The 12,667-nt window shown below is 44.4% G+C and overlaps 1 protein-coding gene across 3 annotated transcripts in view; it reads right to left on the bottom strand.

Annotated features, from left to right (window-relative positions):
* Positions 1 to 1,309, bottom strand: part of HPRT1 (hypoxanthine phosphoribosyltransferase 1) — a 29,864-nt gene extending 28,555 nt beyond the window's left edge. For all 3 annotated transcript variants that reach the window (XM_074207957.1, XM_074207958.1, XM_074207959.1), the window contains exon 1: positions 1,123 to 1,309. In XM_074207957.1, coding sequence (XP_074064058.1) covers positions 1,123 to 1,149 — 27 coding nt within the window. In that variant the 5' untranslated portion in view covers positions 1,150 to 1,309. The remainder of the gene's footprint in view (positions 1 to 1,122) is intronic.
* Between the last annotated feature and the right edge of the window lie 11,358 nt (positions 1,310 to 12,667).

Here is a 12,667-nt window from a genome sequence, read left to right as displayed (position 1 = left end):
CTTTTTTTTTTTTAATAGAGCATTTAATGGGGAAGGATCACGTTTGGAAAAATTCAATAACCCACCTGGTGCTATTCCTTCCATAGAAGGCATTTCAGCTCCCTGGGGGCAGGAGCTTTGTGAGTCATCTCCCCCCCCCCCCCCCAAATTCACCCTCCCTTCTGGGTCTAGGACTGTGCCTTCATTCGAAATCCACCTTAATCTTTATGAAATATTGTATTGAACCACATTAAAGACATGGCTGGATCTGATAACCTCCCTGTAGGGAAGGAGGCTCTTTCTGATGGGATTCAGCAGGTCCCTTCTTTCTTGGTTAGTTCTGGTGATTTCTAGTCGCTCAAATGCAAAAAAAAGAATGCATTTTAAGCTACTAGAAGCTGACTCTAGCTCTGCAGGGACGCGGGGGGGGGGGTAGGTTGGGATGCGTTCGCGTGTGTGTGTGTGTGTGTGTGTGTGTGTGTGTGTGTGTTTGTGTGCGCGCGTATCTTTGCGCGCGCCCGCGCGCCTCTCTATGTGCGTGCGCGCGTGTCTCGAACAGGTCTGGTCAAAAGGTCTCTGGCCCCGGCTAGGTGCTCCACAGGGGCCATTCGGGGGAGGCTCCCGGGGGCGCCCGGGGAGCAGTGGCCCCCCGGGGGGGGCTCCTATGATTGGGCTCCTGGCTTGGACTTGGGGGCCCCTTAAAACGTCGGATGAATGAATTCGGGGTGGGGGGAGGCACTTTCCTCTCTCCCTGCTTCATTGGCTCCGCCCTTGGTTTTTCGGGGGACCCTCCGCTTCTCCGTCTCGCACCCTCTCAAAGGCTGGGCTCAGCCGCCCACGCGGGACCCTGGCTCACCCCGAAATCCTCTCTTTCCCGCCGGCTCCGCGGCCGCATCTCCCCCCTCCAACATGGCTGGTGGCCATGTCTCTAAGAACCCGCATTTTGGAGCGCAGCCCCCCTCCCTCCTTTCTAGCGCCTTCGATCCCCCCCTTCCTTTCCCGCCGCCCACGGCGCGAAGCGGAGCCGGGCAGCGCGCCCCCCCCCCCGTCTAGTCTGCTCTAGCCCAGTTTGTGCCAGCCTGGCCCCCTCCCCCCGAGCGCCCCTCCGGGCCGGGCAGAGCGGGGGCGGGGGGCTCGGCTCACCACGATGCTGGGGCTCAGGTTCGCCATGGCGGTGCGGGAAGCTCGACGGCGGCGAGAGGAGCGGGAGGAGGAGGAGAAGGAGACAGGAGCCGGCGGAGAAGGGAGCCGAAGAGGACGAGGAGGAGGCGGCGCCCAGGCAGCCGGGGAGCAAGGCAGCACTGCGAATGCGAGCGAGCCAGCCCCAGCTCCGAGCTGAAATGGCGCAGACTCCGCCCGCCGGCCCGCCCCTTCCCCGGCCCGCCCTCTCCGCCGACGTTTCCGCGCCCCCCTCCCCCGCCCGGCCCGGGCCTCTCCCACAGGTCCCGGTCGTCTGCCGCCCATGCCCCCCCCCATGCCCCAAGGCAGCCATGCAGGGCCCAGTAGGAGTCGGCGCCAGGGATGCCAGGGCCCACAGGCAATCCTGGCCCTCCTGCAAACCAGCAGTACCCACCGGCCGCGTGACCTCTTCTCCCCAGATCTCTGCCCCCCACCCCCACCCCGCCTCACCAGGTGTTCCCCAGGCATCTCCTAGCCACCCCCGCCCCCCCAGGTCTCTGCAAAGCTGAGCCTCCCTGTCTGCACGACCAGGCTCTTTGACGCCTTAACATGGAGCCAATGGAGTGGTTCAAAGGCCCCAAACCCGGCCTCCCAAGCTGCAGATTCCAAGGCCATCTCTGCAGTTTACCACCCATAAGGCCTTGGGCAAACTGCTTCCCCACCTGGCAGCTGCAGGACTGTCAGACCTAGCATGTCCCTTTCCAGGACTCTCCGAGAACAGAGCCGAGCTGCGGCTCTTACAAAGCTTTGCTCAGGGACTCCAAGGTAAGGCCATAAACAAGGAAGACACGAATTACAGTCCCACTTCTGAACTTTCACACTGCAGGCCTCCACCTCTATTCCTTCCTCACCTGCACCTCTCACAACCGCAGCTGCCCTTCAAAGCACAGTTGTCACACCAGCTGCCCAGGCATGGCCCTTCTCCTCAAATGATGGGGCCCCAAGAATGCTTCTGTCTCCATTGTCCACCCCCCCCCACCCAGTAAAAGGAAGCTATTTGAGCTAAGAGACCGTCTGATTTTGCTCTTAGCCTCTACTCTCTAGTGCTTGAGAAGAGTAGACACATGGTGATTTGGACTCCCCTTGTCAGATTCAAGCTGTAACTCAATCACCTGGTAATGCTATGACAGAATTAGAAGATGCTTCACTTTATCTCTCAAGGCCTCAAGGTTCTTCATCCAAATGAGGGAGCTGGACTACATAACCTCTAAGGGCTTTTCCCAAGTCTCAGGACTCTTGGATTTCTAAAATTGGTTCATTTGCATATTTAAAAACATTTCTTAAGTGTCTACTGGATGTTTCCTTAGTGGGCATAAACAAGCTGATGGAAGAAGATGCAATGAAAGATCCAAAGACTCATCAAGTAGCCCCAGAAGTAAACCATCAATTTCCTTAATGTAACATCCACACACACACACACACACAAACAAGAGTCAAACATATTACAGAGATATAAGCAACACAGTTCCACAGGTGAAATCTTATTTTTTCAAAGTTCACCCTTATTTTCTTTGTGAAAAGCACCAGGAAAAGAAAAAAAAACCTGAAAAAAAGTCTCTGTCCCTCAAGTACTTTATATTGTACTGAATCTACAGCTAGAAAGGATCATATGAACCATCCAATTCAATACTTTTAAAAATGAGGAAATTGGGGCTCAAAGAAAGGAAATGACTTGCCAAAGGTTACCCAACAAGAAAATGGCAGTCCCATCTTTACCAATAAGAGATAATTATAATATCTTGCATTTATATAGATTCATTTGGTCTTCACAACAACATGGCAGGTAGATACTAGTCTCAGCTCCATTTGACAGATGAAAAACTGAGACTGAAAGAATGTAAGTAACTTGTCTAAATTCACTCAATTGGTGTCTGAAGCAAGATTGAAACATATTTTCTTGACTCCAAGTTCAACTCCCTAGTTGCTGTGCAAGCATAGAAAACTTTAGAAAGCAGGTTTTGTAGCTAAGTTCCCCCTAAGTACATTACCTTCTCTGTAAAAACTGTGTAATGATATTATCTAGCTAGCATTTATATAGACCCAACTATGTGTCAGCACTTTACAAATATTATCTCATTTGATCCTCACAATAACCTTGCCACATAGGTCTTATTTTTACCCTTATTTTACAGATCTGGAAACTGAGGCTGCTTGGTTGTTCTTTGTTCTTGAAGATGGCCAAAATAGCATCATTATCTTGGAATCAAAGTACACTGTGTTTAACTATGCCTGATCAGACCATTACAAACTTGGAATGCTCTATCACAGTTTGGGTACAAATAGTCCACATGAATATATTTAAAATTGTCATACATGTATCACCTCTATCAAGTTACTTGCTCTCAGGACAGGGGAGAAAAGGGAGAAAAATGTGAAACTGAAAATCTTACCAAAAAATGAATGTTGAAAGCTGTCTTTGCATGTACTTGGAATAATAAATTAAAAAAAAAGTATATTAAAAAGCACCAAATAGTACATATGAAGATTTGGGGGTAAAGATGACTCCCAATTTGCACAGCCCACTGTTCATTTGAGCTACAGTAATTCTTCTTTTGCCACTGAGCCAACCAACCACTCTGGGCAGTGGCTCCCATGTCTTACCATTGTTTCCAGAGTCCTTTAGAGACACCTTGAGAATATTCTTGTGTCACTTCTGAACTCTCTGTAAATTCTTGTCTTCTATAATTTCTCCATAAAGTGGTCTTTTACACAAATGTATGTTTGCCAGTTGAAAAGCATGGTCAGTCCATTAGAGTGGTCCTCTTTGTAGCAAATTTCAATTGCTTGGCAGCCCAACTGAGTCCGATGTGCTATCTTGCCAGGTGATCCTCAGGATCTTCCTTAGACCATTGTAATCAAAGCAATTCAGTTTCCTGGCATGGTGCTGGTAAACTGTCCAGGTTGCAAACACACACAACAGTGAGGGCAGCACAAGGGCTCTAAAAACTTTCAGGTTTGGAAAATAGCCAAATGCCTCTACCTTCCCACACTTTCTTTGTTTTTTTTTATTTTTTAATTTAATTTAATTTTTTAATTCTCATTTTGTACAAATTTTTTTACATTAATAAAATATTCTTGTTTAAGAGTAAACAAAATACCCCTCCCCCCATAAATATAGACTTGCTTGGGTGATAAAGTAAAGGGGAGAGAAAAAAAATTAAAATTAAAAAAATAATAGTAATAATTGTAGGTATGGCCAGGTGGCACAATGGATGAAGCACCAGCCCTGGACTCACGAGCATCTGAGCCCACATCCAGCCCCGTAGACCCAACAATCACCCAGCCATGTGACATGCAAGCCACCCAATCCCCACTGCCCTGCAAAAACCTAAAAGAAGAAAAAAAAGACCCAAAATAAAATAAAATAGTAATAATAGTAGGAGTGGCTGGGTGGCAGACAGAGCATTGGCCCTTGAGCCAGGAGTACCCGAGTCCAAATCTGGCCTCAGACACGCAAAGATCACCCTGCTATGTGGCCCCAGGCAGGCCACCCAGCCCCATTTGCCCTGCACCCTCCCCCAAATAATAATAATAAAAAATGTGCTTCAGTCTTTGTTCCAACACCAACGATTCTGTCATGGGTGGATGGCATTCTTTATGGTAAGTCTATCGCAAAAGTTACTTCCATATTTTTCCAATGTTGCCATTGCTGATCGCAACTGCCTCCTTTCTTATTTCTCCACTACCATGTACTATATTTTCTCTCTCCTTTCACTCTGACTCTGCTGTAGGGTAGCTGAGTGGCACAGCAGACAGATCCCTGGCCAAGAGGCCCTGAGCCCCACCCACCCACCCCTTAGGCCCAGCATCCACCTGGCCCTATGGTCCTGGACAGGCCTTCCAATCCCAGCCCCTTGCAAGAAGTAAAAAAGAAAATGTGTTATATCTGACCACTCTCCCCCCATGGTCCATCCTCTCCTCCTTTATTCACATCCCCACCCCTTCCCCCTGCTCCCCCCTCCTTCTTACTCCAGATGTCTATACCTCATTGAGTATATTATGCTGTTTCCTCTCCTAGCCGCTTCTGATGAGAACAAAGGTTCTCTCATTCCCCCTTGCCTCCCCCCTTCCATATCATTGCAATAGCTCATTGTAATAAAGAAAAATCTTATTATATGAAATATCTTGGCCTATTCCCCCTCTCCTTTTTCTTTCTCCCATTACATTTCCCTTTTTTTCTATTGACTCCATTTTTACACCATATTTTATCTTCGAATTCAGCTTTCTCCTGTGCTTCAACTATAAAAGCTCCCTCTACCTGCTCTATTAACTGAGAAGGTTCATATGAGTATTATCAGTGTCATTTTTCTGTGCGGGAATACATGCAGTTCATCATCATTAAGTCCCTCATATTTCCCCCCCTCTCCTCCAATCTCCATGCTTCACCTGAGTCCTGTATCTGAAGATCAAACCTTCTGTTCAGCTCTGGCCATTCCAAAAGGAACATTTGAAATTCCCCTGGTTCTTTGAAAGTCCATCTTTTTCCCTGGAAGAGGACATTCAGCCTTGCTAGGTAGTTGATTCTTGGTTGCATTCTTAGCTATTTTGCCTTCCGGTATATTATATTCCAAGCCCTACAAGCTTCCAATGTAGCTGCTGCTAAATCCTGTGTGATCCTGACTGCAGCTCCACGATATTTGAACTGTGTCCTTCTGGCTGCTTGTAATATTTTCTCTTTGACTTGGGAGTTCTGGAACTTGGCTATAATATTCCTAGCGGTTGGTTTTTTGGGATCTCTTTCTTGGGGGGGATCGGTGGATTCTCTCCATTTCTATTTTGCCCTCTGCTTCTAGAATATCAGGGCAATTTTCCTGTAGTAATTCTTTGAAAATGATGTCAAGGCTCTTTTCCTGATCATGACTTTCAGGTATTCCAATAATTATTAAATTATCTTTCCTGTCTGTTTTCCATATAAGGTGTTTTTTCAATGAGATGTTTCACATTTTCTTCTAATTTTTCATTTTTTTGGTTTTGAAGTATTGATTCCTGATTTCTGGCAAATTCATCAATCTCCCTGAATTCTATTCTTTGTCTGAAGGATTTATTCTCCTCAGAGAGTTTTCTTATCTCTTTTTCCATCTGGCCAATTTTGCTTTTTAAAGCATTCTTCTCCTAAATAACTTTTTTGAACTGTTTTATCCATTTGACCTAAGCTGGTTTTTAGCATGCTATTTTCTTCAACATTTTTTTGGATTTCTTTGACTAAGCTGCTGACTTCATTTTCATGTTTTGCCTGCATCTCTCTCCTTTCTTTTCCCAGTTTTTCTTCCAACTCCCTCATTTGATTTTCAAAGTCTTTTTTGAGCTCTGTCATAGCCTGAGCCCAATTTCTGTCTTTCTTGGAATCTTTAGATGCAGGAGCTTGTGCTTCCTCATCTTCAGACTGAGTATTTTGATCCTTCTTGGGCTCATATGCAAAATATTTCTCAATGGTCTTCCTCTTGTTTCTCTGCTTGCTCATTTTCCCAGCCTGGGCCTGGTTTTGGGGTGCTTCCTGAGCTTTTGGGACACTCCCACAAGGATCTCAGTGTGTGATGTTCTGTCCTCCCTTCTGGTCTGTGATTGACCATATGCGCCCCCTCTGCCACAGGGCTGAGGTGGAGGGGGCCCCTGTGATCAGGATCTGAATGTGGTCAGAGCCCCAGAGTCCTGTTCCAGGGGCAGAGGACAGAGCTCTGCAGTCTCTCTCTCTTCACTCCCCTCCCTCAGCTCAATGGACTCATGCCCTGGAGGCTCCTGCTTACAGCCCCGCCTGCTTCTGTTTCTGGATCTGAGCTGCCGAAAGACCAAGCTGCTGGCTGTGTGCCCTGAGGGCTGGGCTCCACGTGCTCACTCTGGCAGAGGTCCCCCACTGTTCCCCCACTTGGTGCCGGTGCTCCCCGAGGTGTAACTCAGGAGACTCCCCCGCTGCTGTGAGCCGGCTCCCAGTGCCCTGGGGCTGCCTCTGGGAGGCTGAAGTTCTTTCCCTCTGGCGGGTCACCCCTCTGGTGGGCCACCGCTCCGACTCCGGGGAGCAGAGCCTTTCTGCTCTTTTCCAGGTTACCTTGAGTAGGAGAACTGCCTCACTGGGTCCCTTTATGGGTTCTGTCTCTCAAAAATTTAGTTAGAGTCCTTAGTTTCAAGTTTTATCAGAGAGCGCCTAAGACTTGATCCCTTCTTGTTGCCATCTTGGCTCTGCCCCAGCCCACACTTTCTTTGGAGTCTCCCAAACACGGAACCATCTCAGGCAATTTGTGCATCAACCTCACCATCTCTGTAGATATCCTTGGAAAGTACACTGCCAAGATAAATTTATCCCCAGCATTAGGCGGATAGAGGTGAAGGGACTTGCCAAGGTCACGCAGCTAGTCGTTGTCTCAGACTGGATTTATATGTGAGACCTGGCTTTTTGTATCCCCTGAACCATCTAGCTTCCCTAGTATTTCCTAGTATTTCCTAACCTTAAAACTCATCAGTGTTAGCTTTCTCTGTTCTCTCCTCCTTTCCTCTCTTCTTCTCCTCTCCTCTCCTCTCCTTCTGTTCTCTTCTGTTCTCTCTCTCTCTCTCTCTCTCTCTCTCTCTCTCTCTCTCTCTCTCTCTCCTTTTCTTGCCCCCCCTTTCCTCCCTGTTCTTTGCAGTAGTAACTAAAATGACTCCTCCAAGAATACAGTACAACAAACTGGATTTGGAATTAGGAATGACTTGGGTTCGAACCCTGATTATTTGAATTACTGGACAAATCACTTGATTTCTCTAAACTTCAGTGTCTTTCCTGGTAACATGGAATTAGGACAGTTAGGTTGCACAGTGGATAGAGTACTGGCCTTGGGAGTCAAGATGATGGGAGTTCGAGTCTAACCTCAGACACTCCCCCCTTACTAGCTGTGTGAGACCTTGGGCAAGGCACTTAACCCTGATTGCCTTGCATCCAGGGCCATCTCCAGTCGTCCTGATTCATATCTGACCACTGGACCCAGCTGGCTCTGGAGGAGAAAGTGAGGCTGGTGACTTAGTACAACACCTCCCAAATCCAATTCATGTGCTTTTCATGGCATTACCTCCCCTGATGTTATAGTTTTTGAGAGTGAAGGATAAATATCAATAAGGGGTTAATAACAGTTGCAATATATACTAAAGACTGTTGTTAGGCTCAGATGAGATGATGTAAGCCCATCTTTGTGTAGATGATGTTGCAAATTTGCGAATGAATTTTAGCATTAAGTTCAAAAACTTCTTTTGCCTGGATTTTGAGATTCTTTACAATCTCAGATTACCTTCCCCTACTGCTTTGACTCTTTCCCTACTCTTCCCCTAATAGGGACTAAGTGTCCACACTCACCATGATCGTTTTTACACTGTGTCTTTGCTCCTGCTGTTCTCCTTTCCATCTAGCCATCCTTCCCAATCCTATCCATCTTTCAAGGCACAGGTCCTGTATCACTTCATCCAATAGGGCTGATTTACTGTGTTTGCTTAGGCAAACATTTCACTGAGCACTCTCTGCATAGGCCTAGGGCTATAGAAGCAAAAGTAAAACAGGCCCTGACCTCAAGGAATTTACATTCTAATTTCTACTCTAGCTTGTTCTTTCTTTCACTCTTCTCTGAATCCCTATGGTAGGAATGTTTTTTACCGCAACCTTCTGTTTGCTGAACATCTGGCAAGATATCTTGGGGTTTACCAGTCCCAAATCACTAATTATCATTAATTGCCCAACAATAGGACCCAAATAAAGCCCCACTAGGTCATCGTTTGGCCCGGAAAGGCTCAGAGTGAATGTAAATAGCCACTGTTTCTGTTTTGGCCAGAAACCTGGAGGGTCTTCCCCTCTCAGATAATATTTTTTTTTACTTTTTTACATATGTATTTTATTTTTTTCCAATTACATGAATTATACTAATGATGTTTTTTGCAAGATTTTGAGTTTAACATTTTTTTCCCTCTCACCATCCCACAGAAAGCAATCAGATACAGGCTCTACATTTATAACCATTCAGCCGTTATTTCCAAGGTGACAAAGGTAGTTGAATGTAGAGATTCTGTCCTCTAGTGAGGCCATCCTCAGGTATGCACATGCAGTGATTTCGAAAACGTTCTCTTTTTTTTTTTTTAACAATTAATTAATTAATTAATTCTTATTTTGTACAAATAATTTTTTTATACATTACTAAAATATTCTTAAGAGTAAACATAATACTCCTCCCCCCAAGAAAATATAGACCCACATAAGTGATAAAGTAAAGGGGAGAGAAAAAAATTAAAATTAAAATAATAATAATAATAATTGTAGGTATGGTCAGGTGGCTCAGTAGACAGAGCACCGGCCCTGGAGCCAGGAGCACCCAAACCCAAATCCAGCCCCAGACACCCAACAATCACCCAGCTGTGTGATAGTATTTATTTTTGATTAAGCAAAAGAGGACATTTTTTTGCTTCATTTCTTCCTTACCTGAGTAATGATTGTTGCCTCAGTCAACCTGAAAACTGTTAAAGATCTTAGCTTAAAAAGCCAAGGTCTCCCATTGCATCAAGGCCCATCTCCAGTGATCCTGATCCATATCCAGCCACTGGATAGGTTTGGTTCTGGTGGAGAAAGTGAGGCTGCTAACTTTGCAAACACCCCCCTCCCCCACAAACACTTAAATCCAATTCCTTGGCATGTCATCAAGCATTTTCATTATTATTTTCCTGATGCTATGGTCCTGTTCAAGAAGAAAGGACAAAACAGGAACAATAACGTCTTTAGGCCCTAAATTAGATACTGCTTTTTAATTATTTCTTCTGTATAAATGTAGTTGCTCTAAAGTGTAATCTCTTTATAGCACTGATGCTTATAGTTTCCTTTTGACGCCCCATAGTGAATAGCACAGTGCTAGGCACATGGTTGCTAAGCTAGAAATGCTTATTGATTGCTTTACCTTAAGATGTACACTCTGAGAGTTGATGGGAATTTGTTTCCCCTAAAGGGCGAGTTACTTGGCTCCAAAGTAATTTCTTGTGGTTTAGGCTTAGTAGCCTGTTTTATTACCATTTGTGGTTTTCTAGATTTCACTTCCATTTCCTCTCAGTTTGTCTTTCCAGGCTGAAGGGTCCTCTCTTCTTCTCAGTTGATTTCAGTCCTCCTCATCATGCCAGTTGCCCCTCTTTCTCTAGTGTTATTATTGTATCTTTCCTGAGGTGCAGCTACCATACCTAAACATGGGTATGTAGGGATGGCATGACTTTAAACAAATAGAAGATAGCATCTGATTTGTACTCGGTCCCCTTCTTGGCAGTGCCTCATATCTTGTTGATCTTTGGACGAGGCAGAGTGCTAGGTCATCTATGCCAGTGCAGCCTTTTGCATAACTTTCAGGTATCCCACCTATGAGAAATCTTGGTTATGTGTCCCTGAGGATGTCATTTAATCTCTATAAGGGCCTAAGACAGTTCTCTAAAATAATAAGCTGAAGAGAGACTGCTGGCCTGAATTGTTTGAGGGAAATTCCTCTTCGTTTTTGTTTTGTTTTGTTTTTGTTTTTTTAATTTAATTCTTTATTTTTTTTAAGAAAGATTTTATTTGAGTTTTACAATTCCCCACCCTAATCTCGCTTCCCTCCCCCCAGAAGGCAGTCTGTTAGTCTTTACATTGTTTCCATAGTATACACTGATCTAAGTTGAATGTGATGAGAGAGAAATCATAACTAAGGAAGAAAAATAAAGTATAAGAGATAGCAAAAATACATAATAAGATAACTTTTTTCTAAAATAAAGGTCTTTGTTCTTTGTTCAAACTCCACAATTCTTTCTCTGAATATAGATGGTAGTCTCCATTGCAGAGGAGATTCCTCTTCTAAGAGATCCCTATACCAATGAGATCAAAGGTCCCAGCTTTATCCCAGTTGGGTTGGAACCAAAGAAAGGAGTCCACAAATTTCCATTGGGATAATTGAAATTGTTTGTTGGTAAGGATACTCAGCACTGTACAATGGAAAGATTCTGATAAATATCTTGGTACCCTTACTTACTACCTATGTCCAGTCCATAGTCAACATTTATTAAGTGCCTCCTATGTAGCCAGAAAGTTGTTAAGTGTTGGGGAAACAAATATGAAAAAGGAAAGTTTCTACCCTCAAAGCTTCTTGCAACCTAATGGATGAAGCTAACTCACAAAAGGAAACTGGAAAATGGAGGGATTGCCTTGGAAGGCACCCAGAGTGGGAGCAGGGTAGAGAAGTCAGAGAAAGCCCAAGGTAGTTCAATCATATGAAAAATAGGAGATATTCTGAGATATTCAATCATGTTTGACTCTTCATGACCCCATGGACCCTATCACACCATTACTGCCCATGGGTTTTGTGGATTGCCATTTCTTTCTTTAGTTGGATTAAGGCAAACAGTGGTCAAGTGGCTTGCCCAATGTTACACCACTACTAAGTATCTGAAACTAAACTTGAATTCCAGTCTTCCTTCCTCATTATGAGATGAGCTCCCTCCTTGAAAGGAGGCTTCAGAATTCATAATTCCACCCTCTGATCAGAGGGGTAGAGGGAAATGGAGTCCCAAGTTTGATGGGATCTTGCAGGATGATGAGGTTTTCTCAAAAATGAGCTTCCTACAGCATGACAGAGAAGTATCAGAGTAGTTCAGTCAGATGAGAAATGAGAATAAATGATTTAATCTCCCTAGACTTCAATTCCCTAATCTGTAAAATGAAGAGCTTGGACTAGACGGTTTCTGAAGTCCTTTCCAGATTCAGATCTGTGATACTATGATATTTATTTACTTGTATGACCTTGGGTAAGTCATTTCTTATCTCAGCCTTATTTTCCTCTTTTGTAAAATGAGGAGATGGGAGTAGATCAGCTCTGATATCTTTAGACCTTCCAATACCATGTAATGTATTCTTCATCCAATAATTGTTTTTGTACTCCCCAATTTTCTAAAACTGGGGTTGACTGTGGTCTAGTTACATTTCTGGAGAGTGAAGTGGGTATAGTGGTTTCCCATGAAATGGTGGAACTTGTGGTGGACTAATTTGCAACACAGTAGCTATTACTCTGTTTAGAGTTAAAATTCAATCCACAGATTACCCTCACCAGGAATTCTCTGGCCTAGACACAGTTGGAGCCACAAAGTGAGTTATTGAAAGGGGTACCTGAAAAAAAAAGAAAAAAGAAAAGGAGTGCTTGAATATATCACTTTTCTAAAGTTTCTGGTAGACTGAATCAACAAAAGTCATTGTCCGACCCATTGAACATCTTAGCATTATGAAGTGATCCAATCCCACACAAAACTTTACAGAATGTTCTCTCATCTGAATGGAGAAGTGCATTCAAGAGACAGTGGGTGGACTAGTCTGGATACAGCAATGGTTTTGTGTAGGTGAGGACTGAGAGATGAGGCTAGAAAGGTAGATTGGAAAGAGATAATTGTAGGGTCATGAATCCCAGGCTAAGAATTTTAGATTTTATCATGTTACAGCTACTGAAAATTTTTGAGTAGGATAAATTGACTGCAATAGGTTTATACTTAATTCATGTTAATTGTT

The sequence above is a fragment of the Macrotis lagotis genome, chromosome X (assembly GCF_037893015.1).
Source record: "Macrotis lagotis isolate mMagLag1 chromosome X, bilby.v1.9.chrom.fasta, whole genome shotgun sequence".
In the NCBI taxonomy this organism is placed as follows: domain Eukaryota; kingdom Metazoa; phylum Chordata; class Mammalia; order Peramelemorphia; family Peramelidae; genus Macrotis; species Macrotis lagotis.
The sequence above is the reverse complement of the archived record's forward strand: the minus strand, read 5'-3'. Positions and strand labels throughout refer to the sequence as shown.